General features: G+C 43.7%; 3 protein-coding genes across 5 annotated transcripts; 1 reads left to right on the top strand and 2 right to left on the bottom strand.

Moving 5' to 3' along the window:
• Positions 1-136: 136 nt before the first annotated feature.
• plp1a (proteolipid protein 1a) lies at positions 137-7,067 on the bottom strand. Of its 3 annotated transcripts, none has more exons than XM_086221362.1 (7): positions 6,254-6,401; positions 4,267-4,453; positions 3,970-4,126; positions 3,545-3,713; positions 2,472-2,545; positions 2,324-2,389; positions 137-536 (listed from the first exon to the last, which is right to left on the bottom strand). In XM_086221362.1, the coding sequence occupies exons 1-7, from the start codon at positions 6,291-6,293 to the stop codon at positions 372-374; spliced, it is 858 nt and encodes a 285-aa protein (XP_086077488.1). In that variant the 5' UTR covers positions 6,294-6,401; the 3' UTR covers positions 137-371. The 3 variants fall into 3 exon arrangements, with proteins under 3 accessions (XP_086077488.1, XP_086077489.1, XP_086077490.1); XM_086221363.1 differs by lacking the exon at positions 6,254-6,401 and adding an exon at positions 6,798-7,067 and having other exon boundaries at positions 141-536; XM_086221364.1 differs by lacking the exon at positions 137-536 and adding an exon at positions 688-1,976 and having other exon boundaries at positions 6,254-6,398.
• Positions 7,068-9,550: 2,483 nt separating this feature from the next.
• pcdh20l (protocadherin 20-like) lies at positions 9,551-11,692 on the bottom strand. Its single transcript, XM_086222463.1, has one exon. It carries the CDS (start codon positions 11,690-11,692, stop codon positions 9,719-9,721), a length of 1,974 nt encoding a protein of 657 aa, XP_086078589.1. The 3' UTR covers positions 9,551-9,718.
• Positions 11,693-16,005: 4,313 nt separating this feature from the next.
• LOC147250898 (regulator of cell cycle RGCC) lies at positions 16,006-19,907 on the top strand. The gene is made up of 5 exons (XM_086222591.1): positions 16,006-16,144; positions 17,232-17,390; positions 18,003-18,083; positions 18,646-18,708; positions 19,269-19,907. Exons 1-5 carry the CDS (start codon positions 16,123-16,125, stop codon positions 19,274-19,276), a joined length of 333 nt encoding a protein of 110 aa, XP_086078717.1. The 5' UTR covers positions 16,006-16,122; the 3' UTR covers positions 19,277-19,907.
• Positions 19,908-22,747: the final 2,840 nt, after the last annotated feature.

Here is a 22,747-nt window from a genome sequence, read left to right as displayed (position 1 = left end):
CAAACACTTTTATTTTTATCCCTAAGACCCTAAATGTCACACGTGAACCCAAGAAAATTATTCCCTCCTGTTGCTAAACAAATTAATGCTTCACATGCTTTATTTTCCCTTCTTTAGATCATTAATGAAATCAAACATATGCACAAAAACTTTCACCGTGTCTGCTGGTGAAAGTACTTATTTGACTTAAATTGTAAATATAGACTTATAAACATAGTTCAAGTGCACATAATCAACAGAAAATATCGAACTGTCATAACTCCATTCAAGAGAGTTTATGTAATTCAAAGCTATTTTTTTTCCAGTAAAATAACACATAATGAAGGGAATCACACCAAAAAAAAATGCAAATAAACAACACGGAAGCCCTCTCAGGAGCTCTCTGATGGGTATGCTGGGTACGGAGAGTGCAGGGTCCCCCCTCTGTCTCTCTGCAGCCGGCCGTACAGCTCATAGCCTCTGGTCTCGTCCTGCGCCCAGTGCCTCAGCCTCCTTAGGTACGCCTGGTTCACAGCCAAGTGCAGCGAAGAAAGCACCTGAGGACAAAAGAGGGGGGAATACAAAACACCTTGGCCACAAGACATGGCAGGAAGCCAAGGATGGAGCATCAATTAAACACCTACACTTTCACGCTGACTGTACAAAAAAACAAAACCAAAAAACAAATCCAGGCACTTAAGAAAATACTTCGAGGAATGTTTGTTTTATTATCAAATATTACTAAAAGAAAAGAAAAAACAGCCAGCTGACTCTTGAGAAAGCCACCGCTCACAACTGGATAAAGCTTGCACCAAATAAAATGCTACATTTGTCACAGTTTTTGTTAGTAATCACCTGTGTAAAAGTAGTAAATTCTACTACAATAAGCAAAACGCAGTGTTATACAATAACTACAACACAATTCCTAAAGAATTAGTTACAAAACAAAGCAGCCCTATCTATACAATAGCGTCTCCGCTGTGTGTTAACAGCTGGGGGGGTGGGGGGTTGTGACACCTCATGTCTGACAAGAAGAGGTTACTGGATAAGCATCTCAGATGGATGAGAAACAATTCCAGACCTTTCTAGATCACAAAATAACAAGCAATGTCCCTTTGTGAGATAGAAACCATCCAAAAGTAATCGAAAATCCTGCAGTTTCGCTCTTGATCCATCATTTCCATTATTCAGGGGGTGCTGTGGGTCATGCAGCAGTGCGCGCATGTGTACGTGAGTGTGTGTGTGTGTGTGTGTGTGTGTGTTTGTGTTTGTGTGGTTGCCGTCCCAGATGAGCTGTATTGAGGCTTTAGAATAGCTGTCCCCTCTTTTTGTCCTGGGGATCCTTTCCCTTGACACCCAATCTAACCTCTGGCCGAGGCGTCTCACGCAGGTGGCCCCATGCTGGCTTCCTATTGGCCAGCTTTGAAAACAGGCCTGACTCCATTGTTGAGGCCATTCTCAAGCCCGTGAGAAAAGTCCTGAGGTCAGTTGCAAGACTGCAAATACGTGCTTGTCTGTCACCATGGCAACCAGATGTGTGGGGATGGTAACCATGGTAACCTCTAATCCCTCAGCTGCATTCACATGTGGTGCATATTAGCTGTTATTTCATATTTTGATGTATAATCAGTATATTATTTTAATTTTATAGCCAGATGGGAGGCAAAACTAGACTTTTAGACAGAAACGATCATTCAAACATACTTTGGAGATAAAAAAAGATTCTCTGAAGTTTAAAGCAAACCTCACACCCATATAAAAACAACAAGAAAGTGTAAAAAGTAAAATTTCATAGATAGGAGTTTTAGAGTCCCAAAGAACCAACACCACAAAAGGTTCTCTCCACAGATGAAAGGTTGCCGTCTCTTTGTGTCCCCATGGTGGTTGGAAAGAGAGCCGACAGGAAGCCGGCGGACCTAACACCGTGCACCTATGCCCTTTCTCCCCAGATACCGAAGAACCGCAAAGTTATAGGTGGTTGACACAATATAGGCCAGCTGGAAGAAGAGGAAAAAGCAGAGATGGGGACAGTCAGGGAGGAGAGAAGAATAGAAAAATCCATCTGAAAACTATGAACGGCTAATTTGTGAGCAGATTACATTTGTATAATCGCTTCTGAAATGGAGTATGTGAGAATAATGAAGGCAGCATTTGCGTGGCTGGAAAATCACTAGACATTACAGCATTATTATGATGTTTGTGTCAGCTGAGAGGAAGGAACACAGAACGATAGAACAAAAGTCATCAGTCATGGAGGTCTGAGATGCCTCGCCACCTACACACTCAGCGTCACTATGTCACATGAGCCATTATAGCACTACTGTTGTACCCCACAATCACTCACCAGAGCCAAGAGAGTGATGCCCGCACCGGCGAAGGCAGCAATGTAGAGGTCATAGGTCATTCGGTACTGATAGGAGAAGATGTGCATTAGAGGTTAAAGATTTATTTTGAGGGCAATTATAGAAGAGGGAGGCAGCAGAGCTCCTTACCTCTCTGGTCTTGCAAATAGTGGACAAAGTTATGCCACAAGCTTTTCCTGGCACTGCGTTCCAGGGTAGTAGCCCTGTAAAGAGGCACTCATCAATTCTACCCATCCAAAAACTCAAAAATGACTCACGACTCGACTGCGTTTGACTGTACCATGTTATAAATCAGAGCAGAAGCAGTGTGTTCATACACATTAGTCAAGTACACGACGAACCAATGTGTTTCAAAAGGAGTTACAACAGAAATCAGACTGACATAACGCCCAGGTCCCCCATGCTACACGAAACAACCACCTCTTAGCTAGCAAGTAGCGACCTACATGCTGAAGAATCGCAAACGTTTGCCAAAAATTTGGATAATGCAATAAAGCAGGCCTGCTGGGGTCAGAACCATGAAATGGACATACACCTATACTTACTAAAATACATCGATTATTTTACAAGGGCACCGTCACTACAATTTGGGCTGAGCACCACCCACGCTGATTATGAACAGCTAACTGATATGCGAACAAGCTAGGGTGGCGGTGTTTTTTTCAACTACACCACAATGATGAACAATAAGTCACTTAGTTTAATTTGTACTCATTCCAGCAGAAAGTCACGATATATTCCACAATAGTATGTGTCTTTGTTGTTGGTTCAGTTTTGGGTTTTTTTTTGTGGTTGTCATGTTAGCCTCTTAGCTAACTACATCAAAAAGGTCTTTTTTTTCCCCCCACAGCTCCCTGAATCATCAATTATTCTATATTTTATTGAATGTCCATAAATCCCTCAGAAAAGCCAGAACCAACATGGTATTTTCTTGTTTAATCTGATTTCTGTCCCATTTGTGAAACTCAGCCCAAAGCTCACTGAATGCTGTAGGCGAATAAATAGGCTGCGTGCCATTTTTAAACGATTGATATGTTCTTTAAAGAGCTGGGCAGGTGGTTTTTCATCAAGTCATAAATTTAATGCACAAGTAAGTATTTACTGAATCTACATATTCAAGACACCAAGATTGGTTTTGGTACTTTTACGGGGATCTTTTATTTGAACGCATTAAGCTGTGAAGGTTGCCGTGAGTGGATTACCGTATTGCCTTGCATCAACACACAGCTGGTTGATGCTTGCTGGGGTCTCAGTCAGAACGTCAATGGTGTGGCAGGTGGCGTCCATGTTGTAGAAGAAGTAGACGGGCAGAGCCGACAAGGCGAACACTAGCAGCCACAGCAGTGCGAGGACGTATGTCATCACTATAAACTGCACAAAGGGAAAGCAGAAGAAAAATTAAGGTGCATTCCGAGATTTAAAATGCAGAGACTCGTTTAGTAACAACATTTCTCTTAATAAGCCCCCCTCATTACCTAAACGCGCAGTGTATGCTTATCTTTGGATGTCCCCAAAGGTTTTTAGAAGCCTTAAGATTTTCAGCTCAGCACCCACCAGGGACTGATGTGTATTAATCCCCTCCAAACCCTCCAATCCCCATTCCTCGTCCTACTCTGGGCACTCTCACCGTGGAGCTGAGGCAGCGGCCACACATGGTGCTCCTGAACTCTCCGTAGGTTTGCTTGGCAGCGCTTGTGGTGTAGAAGCCCTCGGCCAACAGCATGATGCAGTAGAGGAAGAAAAAGGAAGCCAGACCATAGATGACGTACTGGAAATACTGAATGCTGAGAAACAGGTGGCAAAAGAAAAACAGAGAGGACAGCTGTTTAGATACAGGACCCTCTTGAAAGAAAGGACTGAATTCGCTGGTAAACGTTAAAAAGATGTCACCTGCATGATGAACATGCTTAACATTACCACGCACATGTAGGCCATGGTGATGTAGTCCTGCAGGTTCCGGGAGAAGTAAGTCTCGATGAGCCTCTCTGTCTCTGTGAGTGCCTGGTGTCCACAACCGCAGAACAGGGCCACGCCAGTGAAGCACAGGAGCGTGGCGAGCAGGGAGCAGTAAGGAATGCCCCCCAAACACCGCATACAGCAATCATAGCAACCTGTCAGTGGAGATGCAACACCATGTAAACTAAGATCAAGTTAAATCCTATGCATACACTTGATGTGTAGGCAAAAATCTCCTTCATGTCACTCATAGTTCTCTGCTGCAGAGTTGATGTCTGAACTCCTCAGAAAGATTCCTCACAATAAAATAAATGTCCCCCATATAATTGTTTACATCTCATAATTTCATTTGATATCGTCATCACAGGTAATCTTGTCTTTAAATGTGTTAATACAGCTTACCAAAAGTTCCAAAACCCCGAAATATTTAGTTTAGAATGATTAAAAAAAAACTAAGACATTGCAACTGCAAATGCAAAAAAAGGTCATTAGTTCCTATAAGCTAGTGGCTACAAGATAACTTGTTCTACTTATTAATCAAAATGATCTCTCTGTCAAGAAATTCATTTTGACCTGATTTTGTTGTTCCATTTGTACATGTAACTATTTCAGGTATTTAAAAAGGTTCTTTCAGTAATTTCCATCACTATTCTCTAATGTGAAAAGCAGTTCTACAGGCTCATCGTTGTAGAGCGTAAACTACGAGCAGAGCCAGGTGAAGCCTTTCTTTCTCTCAAGCATACGCCTTCTTCTACGGATCCATCTGCAGCTGTTCACACTGTATTCTCCTTAATAGTCATGTGCTGCTTGAACAGATGCCAACATCCAAGGGTATGGGCATGTGTCTGCTCGCACCCTGACTCCATTCACCAGCCAGCATGGAGAGTGTGAGAAAAAGGGGGAGGACAGAGAGAAGAGAGAGACAGAGATGCTGCTTTTGTGACTGCAGAGACAACAGTCTTTGTCCCACAGCATCATGGGGGCACAAGGGCCGCCAATGTCAAGCAAACAAAGGCCAGAGGCACCTCTATGCTTGACACACACATGCACACACTCATAGACTTCCTTCTGAGGAGACACAGGAACATGATAATGAGGAGCTGTTGGTGCTGGAAGAGGATGAACATGCAAACAATGCGACTGTGTGCATGTGGGCCATTACGCACTTGCATACACACAATGCAGGCAGACTGACTGTGATTGGTACTGTATGGTAAACATGGATGGCAGCAGTGTGTGTGCTTGAATTGAACCGAAATATACAGCAGGATGGTGTGTGTGAGTGTCGCAACTTTTCTATACAGGCAGAAGCAGGGGGAACATTTCCAGCACAGTACAACGGTAAGTCAGTGAATTAATAAGATGTTTGGGATGACTTTCATCTTGAGTACAGCCGAGAGTGGCCGATTGCATTTGGGGAGAGAAGTCAGAAAGTCTGACAGTTAGAAAATGTATTTGAAATATTGATTGATCGGATTGTTCTCTCATAACTCCCTACCGGGTTGTGACAGCGTTTCTGAGCCAAAAGGCGTTCACTCAGGCGCCCGGCCTTAAGAAGCGCCAGCACCTTCCTTCTGTGAGCTCTCCACAGCTCACGTAGGCGCCAGACAACATTCTATCTATTATGCAATTTGCTAAGATATACTCAGGGATGGAACAAGCCCAATGCCAGTGAGTGCGTGTGTGTGTGTGTGTGTGTGGGAGGTGTTATTTACCTCCATTCATTATTCTTATAATGGGACACTGTGTATCAAGTGTTCCCATACTTATAAATATAAATTATTCTCTAATGGGGTCTGATCGTTATTCCCACAAAAGTCAACTGCAGAAGTATTTATCTTAATAAACGTGTCAATAAAACATCGTGCATAACTCTGAACGTCAACACTATGATCAGACTAAAGTCATGTCCGACAGTTATGACGTTTATCTGGAATAGCATCAACTGTGGTAACCTGGGGGGATGTCGGTGCTTCTGAGTTGAAAGACGTTCATTCAGACCGTTGGAAGTTAATGTTGCTTATATTGAGGTTCCCGTGAGATCCCGTGAGTGGTGGCCAACGCGAGGGCCTCGCTCATCAGGGGCCCGGTGCTCAACATCCCATCATACCGTCTGCCTCCATTTAGGCTGCACACCTTCTCGCAATTAAACGGTTAATGACATCACCTGAACGATCAGCTGACGCACTCTCAGCTAGGACTCAATGGAAAATACACTTGGAGTTTGAAAGGTAAATGCAAACCTGTGGCCGTGGATTTAAAATATGAGGAAAGATTGCAACTGAAACCAAATGCGACAAGGCTCCTGTGAAAGTAGCCCTGGCACCTCAAGCATGAAATAAATAACACCAGTGGAGCATCAACCGACCTTTAAAGTGACAAAATAACTTCTCATGCCCTCTCATGATCCATATCAGGGTACACTCGCATAAATATGAGATGAAAAGCCGCTGGCTATCTACTTAAAGATAATAAAATGGAGTTTATGGAGTTTCTTACCCATGTCTGGAAGGATGCGTTCAGGACTGATCGGTTCCTCCCTGCTCCGCTCTGCTCTGCAGCTGCTCTGCTGATGATATGCGCAACTCTTCCCCCGTGTTAACAATCTCAACTCACTTTGTGTTCCAGCAACAATGGACAGAGCCGCTGGTGAGTGCGAGTGCAATCTTAAAGAAACAATGTCGCTTTTCAATGAACTTCAAGGCGGGGAATAATGAAGAGGTCAAGGTTCTCACACTTGCAGAGATATACTTGCTTCATTGTTGAAAACTGCATCTTAGACATTAAGACACGAGTCAAAGCTTTTTTTTCACGTCAATAGAATAAAATACTTTTTCTTCTTAGTCTTATGCGAAATAATCATCCTGACTAATTTTCTTGTTTCTAACGCACAACTGCAGACATTTTGAGCTTGATACGTAAAGGACATGAGAACGTGAATCTTCCAGAAGGCTGACCGGGGCCTTATGTCCCCTTCTCGGGTTGTCTGTAATCTAGCAGGGCCAAAACTGAAACCCCAGACCCAGGTTGGACCTCATTCAGGATGAGCCTTGACAAACAAACTTATTCTCAAATATAGAAGGACTTTCTCTGGTGTCATCTAAGAGTTAGGAATGGCATCTTGCTGTCTGTAAAAGTCCTAATGTGTTTGAACGTTTCAAGACAGACTTTTTAAACTTTCAAACTTTCTGCACTTTAGTAGCAACTTAACGCCACGTTTCGGTGAAAAATCATTTTTGAAAGATGCCTCAAATAACATTACAGTTAAAAATGAAGCTAAGGGGAAAAAGTAGACTAAGAAATTAGTGCTTAACTTTAACCATCCAGGGCATGACCCTCTGCAACATTGACTGACATAAAGAGTCGCTCCCACCTGATTAAATTATGATAAGATAATAATTCAAGAATTTTTGCCCCCCCCCAAAAGGAAAACAGCACGAACAGATTTACAGTTGATGTATAATTTCCTTGAACTCATTCTCATCGGGCCCATTTCGTCTCTCAGCCTACATCTGCTCGCTGAAATTGAACCATACAGCGAGCTACTTATGGGCCGCGCGCCCCACTTTTCACAACCCTGCACTGTAGAGTTAGGTGACGCTGTCCAGATGTTTGAGATACTGTTCCGAGAAACAAACATCCGACTTTTCAGTTAGAGAATTCTATAATTCATCTTTGTATTTAGTGCTGGAGTTCTTGTGGCAATCATAGATTGTGAAAATGTGGACGACTCAACTTCTGATTAAATTCGCATTTTTAAGTTTGATATTTTATTGGATATGAGGGGTATTTATCACCTTGACAGCAACAAAAAAAAAAGTTCCCTGACAGGGACAAAAAAAAGTATTCTAACACTACTGTTATGACGTGTGTGCTCACAACACCCACTGATATATATCTCTGAAATAATCCACTGGGTCTCTAGAGAGAAGATGCTCTATATCAAATGTTTAGCTTGAAAATAATGATTCAGCATGCAGCGGGGAGACTTCTCTGATCCCAGTTGACCCTACTGTGGAGGAGTGAGAGACGAGTGTCCTCTGATTCATCTGGAGAGAGAGAGAGAGAGAGAGAGAGAGAGAGAGAGAGAGAGAGAGAGAGAGAGAGAGAGAGAGAGAGAGAGAGAGGGAGGGAGACTCAGTTCCATCTATGACCAGTAGATGGCAGCTTTCTCCTGCCGCAGCGTCGCAGCAGCAGTACCCACATGCTTGATCTAATAAAAATATTATACTTTAAGCATCTCTAATAAAAGCAGACTATAGCTTTAATATTTATATCAGCCCTGCAATAGACCTGCTTTAACATTAGTGTTTATACATGTATTCATCTAATTGAGTCTGTCCCTCCTTGAGTACATTTTAAAATATTTTGTCATGCTTATCTTTAGTTCCTCTCACTTAATGTAGTTAGTCTCACAGTACAACCCTATTAGATTATTTATCTATGAGCCGCTAGCTAACAACTCCTCGGAGAGACATCGCTCATGTTATACAAGCCTTGTTCTCTGCTAACCAGACTCTTGTACTTAGTGTTTTACAGGCTCATGACTTGTGGGTTCCCTCCCCGCATCTCTTCCAGGTGGATCATGATTCTCTCAGAGAGGTTAAAACAATTACCTCGTCTTTTTGTGTAATTTGCAGGTTTGTCTCCAAACAGTGCTTACTTTTTTTCTTTTTTTTTCGGGTAAGATTTCACTGCAAACATCAAGACTTTCACGTGCGGTAATGTCGGTTTTCCTGCAGTGATCCAGCAGCACTATCAGGTAACACGTGTGAGGTGGTGACTTGAGATGATGGCGTGCCTCCCTCCCCTCCCCCACCGCCACCTCACTCCGCTGCCTCTCACCTGTCTACAACCGCTCCCCACCTCCTGCAGTCATCTCCGAGCTGCCTCTTGAGAGACTTTCATCACCTCCTCGTCAGAGGAACATAAACCCTTTTGTGTGTCTAAATGCTTTAGACTCTTCATCACTTGGAGTCTGAAATCTGAGTAAGGTCCAATCAACTTAGCGGACTATTATCTCAGTGGTCACTACACTGCAGGGGTCGTGTTAAATAATCCCAAAAGATGATGACTGGTGTTTTAGCTGTGATATCCTCTATCTCGTAGTGGCTAATACTGCACATCACCAGGTGCCTGCGTGTCAGATTACGGTGTCATGCAGTTTTCTCCTCACAGCACCCGTCTCCGCTGCTAACTTCAAACACTTCACTTATCAGATCACACTTTTTTTTAATGCTTTAATGGTAGCGCCTTATCACAAAATGGATCGACTATTTTCACCGTGCCTCTGTTGACAAATGTTTGAATAAAATGTGCATCAGAATAAGCGGTAAAGCAAGCAGCCTCTGACAAATATGCAAAATTCATCCTTGACACTGTGCGAGTGAGGATTACACACATTGCTCTCTTGTATTCTGTTAGTCCTTGGAGTGATATTTGTCTTTGTGCCTGAGTGGAATCTCATTCTCCTCAATGTGCTCCTGCTGTCGACGTCTTCCCCTCTGTTTCAGGTATAAAACAGCTGTCGCCACCAGCAAACAGATGGACGCCAGCATCATACCCAGGCCGACTAACAGAGTCACCTGGGCATATCTGCTAGCGCTCCCCGCTGCATCACAGATGGGGGCCTTTGAAGGGGTTTGAAGCAAAAGCTCAGGCGGTCCTGTCCAGGTGGGTGCATTGTCCAGCTGGCAGGGCTCCATGCTCTCATTGACCAGCAGATTAACCCAGACGGTGGTATGAAGCGGAGCTGGTTTCCCACTGTCACTCACCACAATGAACAGGTGATGCATCCCCAGGTCCTTCCCCCCTAAACGTTGTGCTAAGGTGATGTTCCCTGACCTGGAATCTAGCCGGAAGGGGCTGCTGTCGAGAGCTGGCTCTTGCACAACAACAGTGTATGTTATCTCTGAGTTCAGCCCCGAGTCCTCGTCGGTGGCGTAGATCTTCATTATCATGGTGCCTGCTGTTGTTGCTGGGGAGACAGTCAGGCAGGAGATGTTGCTGTTGGGCAGGATCACTTTTGGCTGGTTGTCATTGATGTCCTCCACAAAGATAGTTACTTTGGCAGTGCCGGTCAAAGGGACTGGCTGACCATGATCGCTGGCCAGCAGGTGGAGCTCATAGCGCTCCTGTGTCTCGCGGTCCAAGCTTGTGGTGGTACGCAGTGTCCCCTTGGTGTTATCTACAACAAAAGGTCCACCACTATTCACTACATGCAACTCCGTGTCCCCGTTCTCACCCTCATCAGGGTCCGTCACCCCCACTCTCCCCACCTGAGAAAACTGTGCTACATTCTCAGAGATGAAGAAGGTGAAATGAGGAGTTAGAAAAGCAGGTGCATTGTCATTCTGGTCCAGAACACGAATGGATACTGTAGCTGCAGACTTCAACGCTGGCGAACCGCTATCTTGTGCAACCACAGTGAATCTGTGAATCACCTGCTGCTCTCTATCCAGAGACGTCAACACACACAGTTGACCTGTCGCAGGCTCAATGTCAAAAATGGCGTATGTGTGTTTGTCTAGACTGTAGGTCACCCTCCCATTGTAGCCGCTGTCTGCATCCACAGCAGAGAGCTCCAGCAGTGTCAGCCCGGGGCGGTTGTTCTCCTCCACCTCCAGTTCATAGTGAGACTGCAGGAAATATGGCGCATTATCATTGACATCCGCCACAAGCACCTTGATCATACGGCGGGTAGGAGTGATCACAGATCCGTCAGCTGATCCTCCATGCACTACCAAAGAAATATGATGTTCCCTTTTCACTTCGAAGTCGAGAGGCTTTGATGTGGAAAGCAGGTATTTACCATTCTGTGGGCTCAAAGTGAAAGGCCCCTCACCCTCGATGGCGAGAGATGAGCCTTTAAAGCTGCTGTCACCCTCCAGCTCTAAAAGAGCTAAGACGGTGGGGGGCTGGTTCTCTGCTAATATAATAGTCTGGTTTTGATGCTCGGCTATGAACCCGATCTTGATGCCAGGCTCTGGGTTTGTCCTGGGGAGCAGAGATATGGTTAGCTGAATGTCTGCTGGGGGACAGTGATGGCCGCTAGCAAACACTTTCAACACCAGCTCCTCGGAGATGTCACTCTGAAGGTCCTGTGTTAGTCTGATGTACCCAGTGAGGCTGTCCAGGCTAAAGAGCTTCTTGGCCCGCTCGGAGACTTTGGGACTGAGGGAGTAAACGATGGCAGCGTTTAGGCCTGAATCTGGGTCTGTGGCTCTGACCTGAGTGACCAGCATGTTCTTTGGGGAGCCTCCAGGGATGCTTACACTGCGGGGGCTGTCAGAGCTAAAGCTTGGACAGTTGTCATTAACATCTGTCACTGTGACTATTATAGTTGCCGTAGCGCTTAGAGGCTCTGAGCCGCAGTCGGTGACTACTAGCGCCATCTGATACTGGTCCTTCGTCTCTCGGTCCAGAGCTCTTTTCAACACAAGAGTGATGAAAAGCCTGTCTTCCACTTTTAAGCCAAAAACCTCATCAGAATCTTCTAGATGGTACCATAACTCACCATTAGGACCTGAATCCCTGTCCTGGGCCTGATCATCTAATAAGAAACTGGTCCCCACTGTTGCATCCTCAGACACCCTCAGGTGTATTTCACTGTTTTCAAAATGTGGAGCATTGTCATTGACGTCCTCTATGATCACAGGGAACTGTATTAGGTCTCCTTTGGGCCCCACGACAGCATTGTGTAGAAGAATGCATTTCTCCTCTTTTGTCTCCTCGGGGCAGAGCGTCTCACGATCCACCTTCTGCTCTGTTGTGTAAAAATTCCCTGTGTTTTGATCCATCCACAGATAGTTGTGGGACAGGAGCTGGTACGGGGGTGGATAGTGTTTACTCAGTGACCCAGCCAGAACACCGGGCTCCTGTTCCTCTAGGATTGAAAAGCGAAAAGAACTGCACATGATCTGCCTCAGGTGGACCAGGACCAGCAGATTCTGACGGGGAGAAAAACAGCTGTGAGGAGTGATTCTTTTTTTTAAAAGCATTTCTTATGATTTGACTGCCTTTCTGTTGTATTTGAACCTGACAGAGTATTCCCAGGCAGTGATAAGGTTTTAACTTCATGCCTCAGTGAGCTCTTCTTAAAAGTGGGGAACTGTATAATGAAGGAATGTGATGCTCCCACTTTCAACAAATTACACTCACTTTCAGTAACACACACACACAACATACCCACACAACAAAAACAAATGAAGGGGCGTATATTTGTTTTCTACATCTCAAGTGTTTTTTGTTTTTTTTTGCAGATACATTCTGAGTTGCCCCCCCCCCCCCCGGAGATTTTAAGGCATTCCTCCACACATGAAGAATTTACTCTTTTTTTAAGGTGTACACCAAAGATGCACACGAGCACAAGATATTGCGAGGCATGCGTCTATTTCTCTTGCCTTACTGACCTGCAGTAGTCCAGCCCAGTTCATATTATCAGGAGTCCCCTGGCCCATGGCCCTCACACATGCTACCCGAGTCCCCAAGCAGCAGCAGCAGCAGCAAATGAGCACAGAGGTCGAACATGGCAACCTAAACCTGCAAAGCCGATGGCATAATTCATGACATGCCCCTCCCACTTACCTCGACAAACCCAAGAGGAGTGAAAAGAACAACAGGTTTACCTGGATGACTGGAACACAAGCGTTTCTAATGAATGAGTAAGCATAGGGCTCATGTTATGTACACATGAGGCCTTTAGAAGATTTACACCATATTTGCTTACACGCTCTATTTTAGAGTCCCTGAAACCTGTTTGTTTTAACATCTCATCTTTTAACTCTCAGAGTTTCTTATGTCAAAATTTACAAAGCCTTTCTAAAATGTCAAGTTCAAGTCCTGCGTAAATAACATTTAGTACATTCAGCATCCATTAGCTTTAGCACTAAAGGGCTGGAGCCGCTTCCTGCTGAGGTTGGGTCAGAGATGAGGCACATCAGAGACAGTTAACTAGTTCATCACAGGCCTGGCATGCAGACACAGCAGACAACTCTGCTGCTACATTACAGGTCATTTGGTCAGGGATTGACTAATGAGCATGTTTTGATTTGAAGTGCACCCAGAGAAGATATACATGTTTCTATGTATGTGTGTGTGTGTTTGAAAAATAGAATAATTTGAAATATAAGATTATAAACTATGTTTTCCCTGCATCTCTGCAGTAATTATATACTATAGAGTGCTGCAGTCTGTATTTTTGCATCCAACCCAGAAGTTAGCATCCCCATGGCTTCCAAAAAACAGTGGGATCTTAACACTTGGTTTTGGATTATTGCAGAAAGTAAAAATTTTGTGACAACATTTATAAGATGTTTTGATAAGTGAGGGCGTCTTCACAAATAAGTTTCTTGAAGCGTAAATGCATCACTGGAAGAACTAAGCTGACGCTGTACTACGAACCAACCACATCATGGATGCATTGCTTCAACGTCAACGTCACTAGCTAGTTTGTGTTTTGGCTTGAGGCAAACCACCATTTTTAAGAAGCATGAAAAAATTTGAAATTCACAAATGCAGTATTTACTGATATATTTAACGCGGTAGAACAAAAGTCAGGTGACTGTGGAGGCCAGGTCATCTGGCGCAGCCCTCCATCACTCTCCTTCTTGGTCAAATATCTCTTACAGAGCCTGGAGGTGTGTTTGGGGTCGTTGTCCTGTAAGAAAATCAATGATGGTCCAACTAAACGCAAACTGGATTGGATGGTGTGTCGCTGCAGGATGCTGTGGTAGCCATGTTGGCTCAGTGTGCCCTCAGTTTTGAATAAATCCCCAACAGTGTCACCAGCAAAGCCCCTCCACACCATCACACCTCCTCCTCCATGCTTCACGGTGGGAACCATGAATGTAGAGACCATCCGTTCACCTTTTCTGTATCACACAAAGACACAGTGGAAGGAACCAAAGATCTCAGATGTGGACTCATCAGACCAAAGCCCAGATTTCCACTGGTCCAATGTCCATTCCTTGTGTTTCTTGGCCCAAACAAATCTCTTCTGCTTGTTGCTTTTCCTCAGCAGTGGTTTCTTGGCAGCTGTTTGACCATCAAGGCCTGGTTGGCGCAGTCTCCTCTGAACAGTTGATGTAGAGACGTGTCTGCTACCAGAACTCTGTGTGGCTTTTATCTGGGCTCTAATCTGAGGTGCTGGTGACTTGTGATGTCTGAGGCTGGTGACTCAGATGAACTCATGCTCAGCAGCAGAGGAGTCTCTTAGTCTTCTTTCCTGGGGAGGTCCTCATGTGAGCCTGTTTTGTTGTAGCACTTGATGGTTTTTGTGACTGCACTTTGGGACACATTCAAAGTTTTTTAATTTCCCAGACTGACTGACCTTCTTAAAGTAATGATGGACTGTCTTTCTCTTTACTCAGCTGATTGGTTCTGGCCATGAACTCTAACAGTTGTCAAATCTAAAATATAAAACATCCATCCATTTTTTATACCGCTTACCCATTAAGGGTTACACAGGGCTGGAGCCTATCCCAGCTGACATTGGGTGAGAGGCGGGGTTCACCCTGGACGGCTCACCAGTCCATCGCAGGGCCATCAGGAGCAATTAGGGGTTCAGTATTTTGCTCAAGGACACTTTGACATGGTCACCTGGGGAAGTGAAGATCGAACCAGCAACCCTTCAGTTGCTAGATGGCCACTCTACCCAAGATAAAACATATTTACAGTTATTTAACAATTTTTTCCTTTGCTTTATAATTCCATATATCTGGCTTCACATATTTGATGTCTCAGTATGTATCTACAATGTAGAAAGTAGTAAAAAAATAAATAAAGAAAAAACACTGAATGAGAAGGTGTCCAACTTTTGACTGGAAGTGTATAATAGGGGCAGATATAAGGTATGATAATTTCCCGCTTCTTACAAAGTAATTTTCCAAAAACAGACAAGGAAATGAATGAAATAAACAATGAATATATGAAAAAACATTTAGGATGTTTTGGCATGAAATCATTTGATAGACAATCTGTGTAAAGATCTGCGACTCTGGAGGGGGATGGTGGCTCAAATATGAGCAGGCACGATACAAAAAAATGCATTTGAATCACAAATAACCCTAATTTTAGATTTTAAAAAATTCTGGATAATCAAAACTTGCTGAAACCTCGATCTTTCATTTTCTGTTAGTTGGAATAAAACATCTGGTTCTCCATGCAGGGCTGCTTCTCTAGAACTTGAAGCGTGTCACTCACAGCTGCCATGTGAGTGACAACGAAAGATTGCTCTTGGGGGGCCTCTTTTGGGAGAGCAGAGTACTGCACCTCTTACGCCACTTTTACTTGACAGAGATTTAGTTTTTCACCCCGAGAGAAAGCGCGCTTTTTTTTCTTTCGTGAGTCAAGGACTACAAATAAGACAGGATCATTTTATAAAACATAGAAATAACCATAAACTCAATAATAATCTCGAGGTGTACGTGACAAAGTAAACCAACTTCTGCCAGCTGCTGAAATAGAATTCATCTGCATACTGAAGAGAGGAAAACAACTTTCCCTCCGAGTGTTCTCTCTTACTTTGAAAGTATTGCAAATATGTAAGTCTCGACCTAAGTTGCGTAATGTCTACTTTCCGCCTGACTGCCTCGTTTACGTATCAAGCTTCTTTCCGTTACAGTAGACTTGAGGTTTTTCTGCAAGCTGATTGGCTGCTGGGGTGCGCCAGCTGAGCAGCCTGCCTGCTTTATAATAAAACTACAGTCCCGCTTGTCCGCTAGACGCGCCTTGACCCGACACACACACGTTCACACACACACACACAAACACACAAGCACACATACACACGGCAGCCCGGTGGTGGTGTATTCACAGCTCCAGCATGTCGTCAGACATTACAACAGGTGAGTCCTAACAGTATTTTACGCCTTACTTTGAAAGGATGTTGCATCTATGGAGGACTTTTTATCACTGTGGGCAACATCCTCTATCAGAATGATCTGTATTTCCTATTTCTTCTCACACAGTTTTGTCTCAAACACGCCATATTTCTGAGTGTCTAAATCATGAAGTGTGAAGGGCTTTTCTTTTTTCTTTTTTTTTACCAATTTTTTTTTAAATAAGAAAGCCTGGTTTACGTATTCATATTTTCCTTCTATGTTATACTTATTAATCAGTCAACTCTGTGAGTAAATTTAGCAACATGTCCTACATAAAACTCAGGGGAATGTGATCTGTCAGTCTAATAAAACGTCTTTGGAGAGGAATAATAAACCGATCTGTGTGTTTACAGTTTTTTTTCTTTTATGACAGTGTATTTATTCAGGAAATTGCCCAAAATGTTGTTTTATTGCAGCCCAAAGCCCAGACTTTAGATCCGGATGTAATATTTTTATGTCTTAGTTTACGGACCAGGTGTTTTACAACAGTTTAGATGCTTTATTTGCCTTATGGGCTTTTATTTTCACACGTCAAGTTACCAGTTACAACTCGCTGATATATAATGGTCAACTAAAAGCTGTGGTTGTTTATTTCATCTTCTTTCCTAGGAATTTAGTGACTTCTCATTAATTTCACTGACTAGATATTTGCCTTAACCCCTGAGAGTCACAACAGGCGGTTTTGGCCTTTTTTTTTTTTAATCTTTTGAAGAGTAATAGAGTATAAAAGGTTTTTGAATAAAATATTGTATTAACATGGTTTTGTTTTCATTTTCTGTTCGGTTGATGTACAACTATATCAGCATAACTTTGTGATATGATCAATCTGGTGCGAAGTTTAAAAGTTATTTTTTGGTACCGTGAAACCAACTCTGAGTTTTTATTCATAAAACAAACCCTAAGTTGGATCAGGTCTGTTAAAATCAATTCCTTGATAAAAAGTTCTATTCTGGTAGACAAAACTCGACCTACTCTTCCTCTTTCACGTGTTGTTCCAGTGGGGTATAATGGGTTTTTGTTTCTCTGCGGTTCTGTGTCACATTTTCCGTAGACTTTGAGCTGCACAAGTTGCTGCAGGAGTTCCAGGATGTGGTGGAGGAGCTGCAGACGCCTCGTCAAAGCAAACCTCAGGCCTACCAGCACGCGCTGACGCTGGCCAAGAGTCGCCTCGCGCTGGGGGACGATAGCGGGGTAGAGGACTCAGATTACAGTAAGACTGAGAATCGTAATGTTACTGTTCAGCACGTCCAACAGCAAAGGGAAGAAAAGAAAAGATGATTTAGTGCATCAAATACTGCCGTGTGTGTGTGTGTGTGTGTGTGTGTGTGTGTGTGTGTGTGTGTGTGTAGTCCCCATGGGCTCTAGTTGAGACCCTTTATCAGCTCAAACAACTGCAGCGAAACGCTTCTAATTTGCATGAAACTGGTGGTACAAGAGGACACGTCCCTGTGCATCTCTAATAAAGAGACAGTTTGTCCTGTGATAATAGCTGCGTCCCGGAATGAACCGCAATTATGGATAACCCATCTTTTCCTTTTGTGTCCTTCCCCCCCCCCCTCTTTCTTTGCTGTTTTGCATTTGCCACAACGTTTACAAGACAAAAGAAGCAAGCACGTTCCCTGCTCCCATGTGTCATCATTATTGAAATATTTTGGTCTCTTAATGTTTCAGATGGCAGGTTGCGTTCAAATACTGACGCTCGGGATCCACTGATAGTGAACAGACATTTACCTCCTTCTTACTGCATGTTATCTACGTCTCTTGCATTGTTGTCGTTGATCATTAGCATGGTCTTATGTAGTTCTCTTCACTCCCCCCTCAGGCAGCGAAGCTTCTTTGGGAAACAGTTTGAACACCAGTGAGGAGGAGCTTCACACAGCAGGCTTGACGCTGGCACCGAAAGGTACTACAGGCATCCATCAGCCTATCTCCATCCAGATAGCCCTAGCTCTTACAGCGATCACTATCACTTTCTGTCTGATCGCTATCACAGCCACACAAAAACCCTCCACATTAGGCTGGGAGCTCTTTTGTTTTTACACAACAAAGCCGCTGCCACTGTGACGTCTCCTGCAGGGCTTATTTGTGTTGTTTGTTAGTGGAGATGCTGAATCAGGTGTAAACAAATGCTGTATTTTGTTGCATGCAAGATACACAGACTCATGTTAAATCTCAATGGGGGAGAAAACAAAAGTGACCAGTAGGTGGGACCAGGCGATCCTGGTGGGATCTTTCATTCAGATTAACTTTGTCCTGCAGAAAAAGAGCTGGAAGTATTTTTCCAGCCCCAAAGAAGTTTGGTTTATATTAAATTCTGGGACTTCATTTTTTTTTCTGCCTCTGGTCCAAAGGAAATACCACTGAACTGAGCTGCATTTCTCCACAAAAATATTTCATTGCTGTCTTTTTTTCCTTTCTTTCCTACAGTTCTTCTAATTCATTTTCTTTCTGTCCTCTTTTTGCAGCCAAGCTGGGAGACACAAGGGAACTGGAGAGTTTTATTGACATGTTGGATCGGGAACTTGCTGGTGCGTTGTTGTTTCTTTTCTTTTTTTTAAAAAGAAAATTACACCCTCTATCACTCAATCTTCACTTTATTCCTCTTGCACTTAAGCAGACATGTCAGACATGTCAGCCGGCTGCAGTTCGTAACGGTGACAGTGTGTGCTTGTTACACATTGAAAAACGCAGCCACCTTGTTTCTAGCCTGTAACCCCCCCCCCTTATCTCTGAGCACCTCTTGTTCATAAATACCACGTCTGGGGACTCAGGTGGACTATCTACATGGCCTTTCGTAATAATAGCATACTCCATGATCCTGCTATCAGCACAGAGAACTGGTGTTTCAGACCTATGACCACACACACACACACACACACACGCCACACATCCACCGCTATCTTGACACACAGAGAATTAATATTACAAATTAATCGTTACCCCGCTGTATCTTCTCAAGGTTCACCTCATGTTTGTGCCAATATGCTTTTCCTTTTCCTATTGTGGCGCCTGAGCTTTCAGTGTTCACTCTGTGTGTGTGTGTGTGTGTGTGTGTGTGTGTGTGTGTGTCTCTCTCACTCTCTTGCAGACATGTGAAAAGAGAAATGAAGCGAGCCACGTAGACAGGAGGGGGGGGGACAAACAGTCCGGGGGCTACTGCTGAGCAGACAGGCAGATCTACACCAGGACAGATCTGAGGAAGGAAATGCTCCCCTGGCTGCTCCAGGAGAAAAGGTTAACATCCGAAATTAAAAGGGCATTCCATCCAAAAGAAGAGAGAGAAAAGAAGAGAAAATATGCAAGAACACTTTCAGACTCCGGACAAAGCTGTGTCCAGTCGACCAGACAACACCCCTGCAGCATCAGTTCCACGATGTGAGACGTATTCTAGACCGGTCCGCCTGTGATTGTGTGTGTTTGAAAATGCTACCCAGAGTATAAGACAATGTTAATTCCACATTTGAAAACTCCCTTAAATATTCCATCAGGTAAGAACCCGGAATGTTCATTGTCATATTTTTTAAAGGAGGCTGATTTTTGTCCAAATCATGTCTACAGATGGCACTTTAGTGGAATTTCCTAGATGTGCAGATATGCTGTGTAATATCAAATTTCATATATATGCTGACGTATTATTTGTACAGTTACTGTTAATATTGTTTTTTTTAATGAAGCTTTATACTGTACAGGTGAATACAGATTTAAATAAAACCAAACTTTGGATGTATTTGGAATTTTATCCCTTACATAAAGCTAAAACTAAAAATCCAGATGATATGAAAAAAATGCTTTTTCAAAATCTCTTTAGTTCAGATCCTTAGTCCCATAGTTAACAATACATGCCTGAAAATGACACTTTCTGTTATTTCATATGACATTCCAATTGTTTTTTCTTTAAGAAGCATGAACCAATCAATTACAGCCACCTTGACATCAACCTGTGAATTAATTTGTAAATTTTAGCACCATGTATATGCCTATAAGGGAGCTTAATTAGCTAGCTAGCACAAATTGCACAGAAATGTTAGCTAGTTCACTTTGGCGGTTCCCGGTCAAACCCTGTTTTCCCTCCCCATAGTACAGTGGTTACAGGCCTGCTGACATCCATCCATCCTTAAGGGTTGCAGGGGGTGGGGGTGGGGGGCTGGAGCCTATCCCAGCAGCCTTCAGGTGAGAGGCGGGGTTCACCCTGGACAGGTCACCAGTCCATCACAGGACCAACACATAGAGACAGACAACCATTCACACTCACAGTCACACCTACGGTCAATTTAGAGTATCAATCAGCCTCGTCCCCTCTTGATGTCTTTGGACTGTGGGAGGAAGCTGGAGTACCAGAGAGAACCCACACAGGAACAGGGAGAACATGGAGACTCACACAGAAAGATCCTGTGTTGGAGCCAGGACTCAAACCCGGAACCTTCTTGCTGTGAGGCGACAGTGCTGACCACTGCACCACCGTGCTGCCAGGAGTTTATTCATGTTGTGGAAAGTCTCATGTCCACATGATGAGCAAGACAATTGTATTATTTTCTCACAGGGGACTGCTTTAGCAACTACATGAACATGATTTCTTCATCTCTCTCTCCCTCACTGACACTATCCTGTCTGTATATTAAGTGGCATAGGAATGAGTACTACTACTGCATAACATCCATCCATCCATCCATCCATTTTCTATACCGCTTATCTGTTCATAGTTGCAGAGGGCTGGAGCCTATCCCAGCTGACATCGGGTGAGAGGCGGGGTTCACCCTGGATGGGTCACCAGTCCATCGCAGGGCCAACAGGAGCAATTAGGGGTTCAGTATCTTGCTAAAGGACACTTCAGCATGGTTACCAGGGGAAGTGAGGATCAAACCAGCACCCTTTAGTTGCTAGACGGCCCCTCTATGGCTGAGCCATGCCGCCCATAACTGCACAACATACCCCAGTAAAAACTACACTTTTGCTCAGTGGTAAAGACTGTCTTACAAAACAAAAGTATCATTAACTTTTGCTAATTTTTGACAGTAATACATTGGTTTATTGTTGAGGAAACCCATGGTGTCCCCCAGGCTTTCAACAACACGTCATTTCTGAATTCCACTGTATACCATCAGGGCCTCACCTAACATTTTGTTATGAAACACTCTGGATATGCCCACTTTTCCGATCAAATTACTTCCAGCACTATTTTCCTCCTTTCTATCCCCTGAAATATGTCACAGTATAGCAGTGAGATGCCCTCAGAGTGCCATTTCAGCGAGACTTTAACATGCTTTCACTTTAGATGAGAAACTGGCCTCGCGCGCTGTTGAAAGCCTTTTGGTTCTTGACAGTACTGGAAACAAATTCTCGTCAGTGTTCCCACACTTCACCTTCCCCTAAATTGCTAGTTTCAAACCACACATCTGAGCAACCCCTCACACCTTCATCTCTGTTTGTACTCTTGCTTCATGTATGTCTGCTCTGATTTTGCTTTGAGTTTCACGTCTGACACCAAATCAGGAAAGCCACAAATTTAGCTCAGACAGCATGCAAAGACAGCTTTGAAGGGGAAATGCGTCATCTGGGCTCTGAGAAACAATACTCATCTAGACTTTGTGCTGTAATTCTTTTGTGCGGGGAGGGGAGTGGGGCTTCGACTCTGCTCTGACTTCTTACCACAAATCCTTGCTTTGAACTGCAGGAAGGAAATTGTTCTGCTTTGTTTGAGTTAGCGGTTAAAAAAAAATAAAAGAGCATCTTAGCAGTCACCCAGTTGTGACTTTCCCCTGATAGTTATGTTTATATTTGGCTGTCATATAGTGAGCCTAGCGAGCGTTATCCTCACGCAGGTGTCTCCTCCTCGTTGTCAAAGCAACTCGGCTTAGAGAAAAAGAAGAGGCAAAGGTGAATGTTGGCGGTTGTAAAATGGGATTTTTCACTTGTGACTTTTCATTGAGTGACATCAATGGTATAATCCAGCTGAAGTGTGCAAGAAATTATTTTTACTCATCTGAAGATTTGAGCTGGGGAACTACAGCTTACTGTAGTCTTCCTGAAATCCAGAGGCGTCAGGGACCAGCAGTTTAATGAGTTATCATTGTTTACTCCTTAGTAAAAGTCCTCTTACGGTGTGCTGAGGCCACCCGTCATCCGTTCCACTGGGCCTGCTGATGTATTACGATCGGACTGCTTGGGTGGACCTGCTATTTGACTTGATGTCAGCAGCAGAGGCCAAAGGAAGGAAGGCTGGACATTTAAGATACTGCTCCTTGTCTGTTTATGTCTTATTAAAAGACACTTTGTTCAGAGGGACTGGCTCTGCTCTGAACTCTGTCCAACTATTTAACCCCGGTGACCGAGACAGGGGCTGACTCGGCACTGAGAGAGAGAGAGAGAGAGAGAGAGAGAGAGAGAGAGAGAGAGAGAGAGAGAGAGAGAGAGACATGTGATCTAACAAAAAAGCTGCTCTCAGAGTTGTCTGAGATCTAGATATGTCCTTTAACTCATGCGTCAAATACATTTCAACTCATACTTTTTCCGCATCTTATGTAACATTACAGAAATCAGACACATCATGTGTCTAAAAGATGCAGGAAA

The sequence above is a fragment of the Aulostomus chinensis genome, chromosome 13 (genome assembly GCF_037954235.1).
Source record: "Aulostomus chinensis isolate RoL2024-O1b breed Wild chromosome 13, RoL_Achi_v1.0, whole genome shotgun sequence".
In the NCBI taxonomy this organism is placed as follows: Eukaryota; Metazoa; Chordata; class Actinopteri; order Syngnathiformes; family Aulostomidae; genus Aulostomus; species Aulostomus chinensis.
The sequence above is the reverse complement of the archived record's forward strand: the minus strand, read 5'-3'. Positions and strand labels throughout refer to the sequence as shown.

What these genes read in the sequence shown, in the direction of transcription:
- LOC147250898 (XM_086222591.1), top strand. Translation starts at nt 16,123, where the DNA reads ATGTCGTCAGACATTACAACAG. An exon ending in GGTAGAGGACTCAGATTACA is followed by an intron (nt 17,391 to 18,002) that starts GTAAGACTGAGA and finishes CTCCCCCCTCAG; the next exon opens with GCAGCGAAGCTTCTTTGGGA. An exon ending in CTTGACGCTGGCACCGAAAG is followed by an intron (nt 18,084 to 18,645) that starts GTACTACAGGCA and finishes CTCTTTTTGCAG; the next exon opens with CCAAGCTGGGAGACACAAGG.
- plp1a (XM_086221362.1), bottom strand. Translation starts at nt 6,293, where the DNA reads ATGAACGTCTTTCAACTCAGAAGCACCGACATCCCCCCAG. An exon ending in GCCGCTGCCTCAGCTCCACG is followed by an intron (nt 3,714 to 3,969) that starts GTGAGAGTGCCC and finishes CCCTTTGTGCAG; the next exon opens with TTTATAGTGATGACATACGT. An exon ending in CTATTTGCAAGACCAGAGAG is followed by an intron (nt 2,390 to 2,471) that starts GTAAGGAGCTCT and finishes TTCTCCTATCAG; the next exon opens with TACCGAATGACCTATGACCT.
- pcdh20l (XM_086222463.1), bottom strand. Translation starts at nt 11,692, where the DNA reads ATGGCGCTAGTAGTCACCGACTGCGGCTCAGAGCCTCTAAGCGCTACG.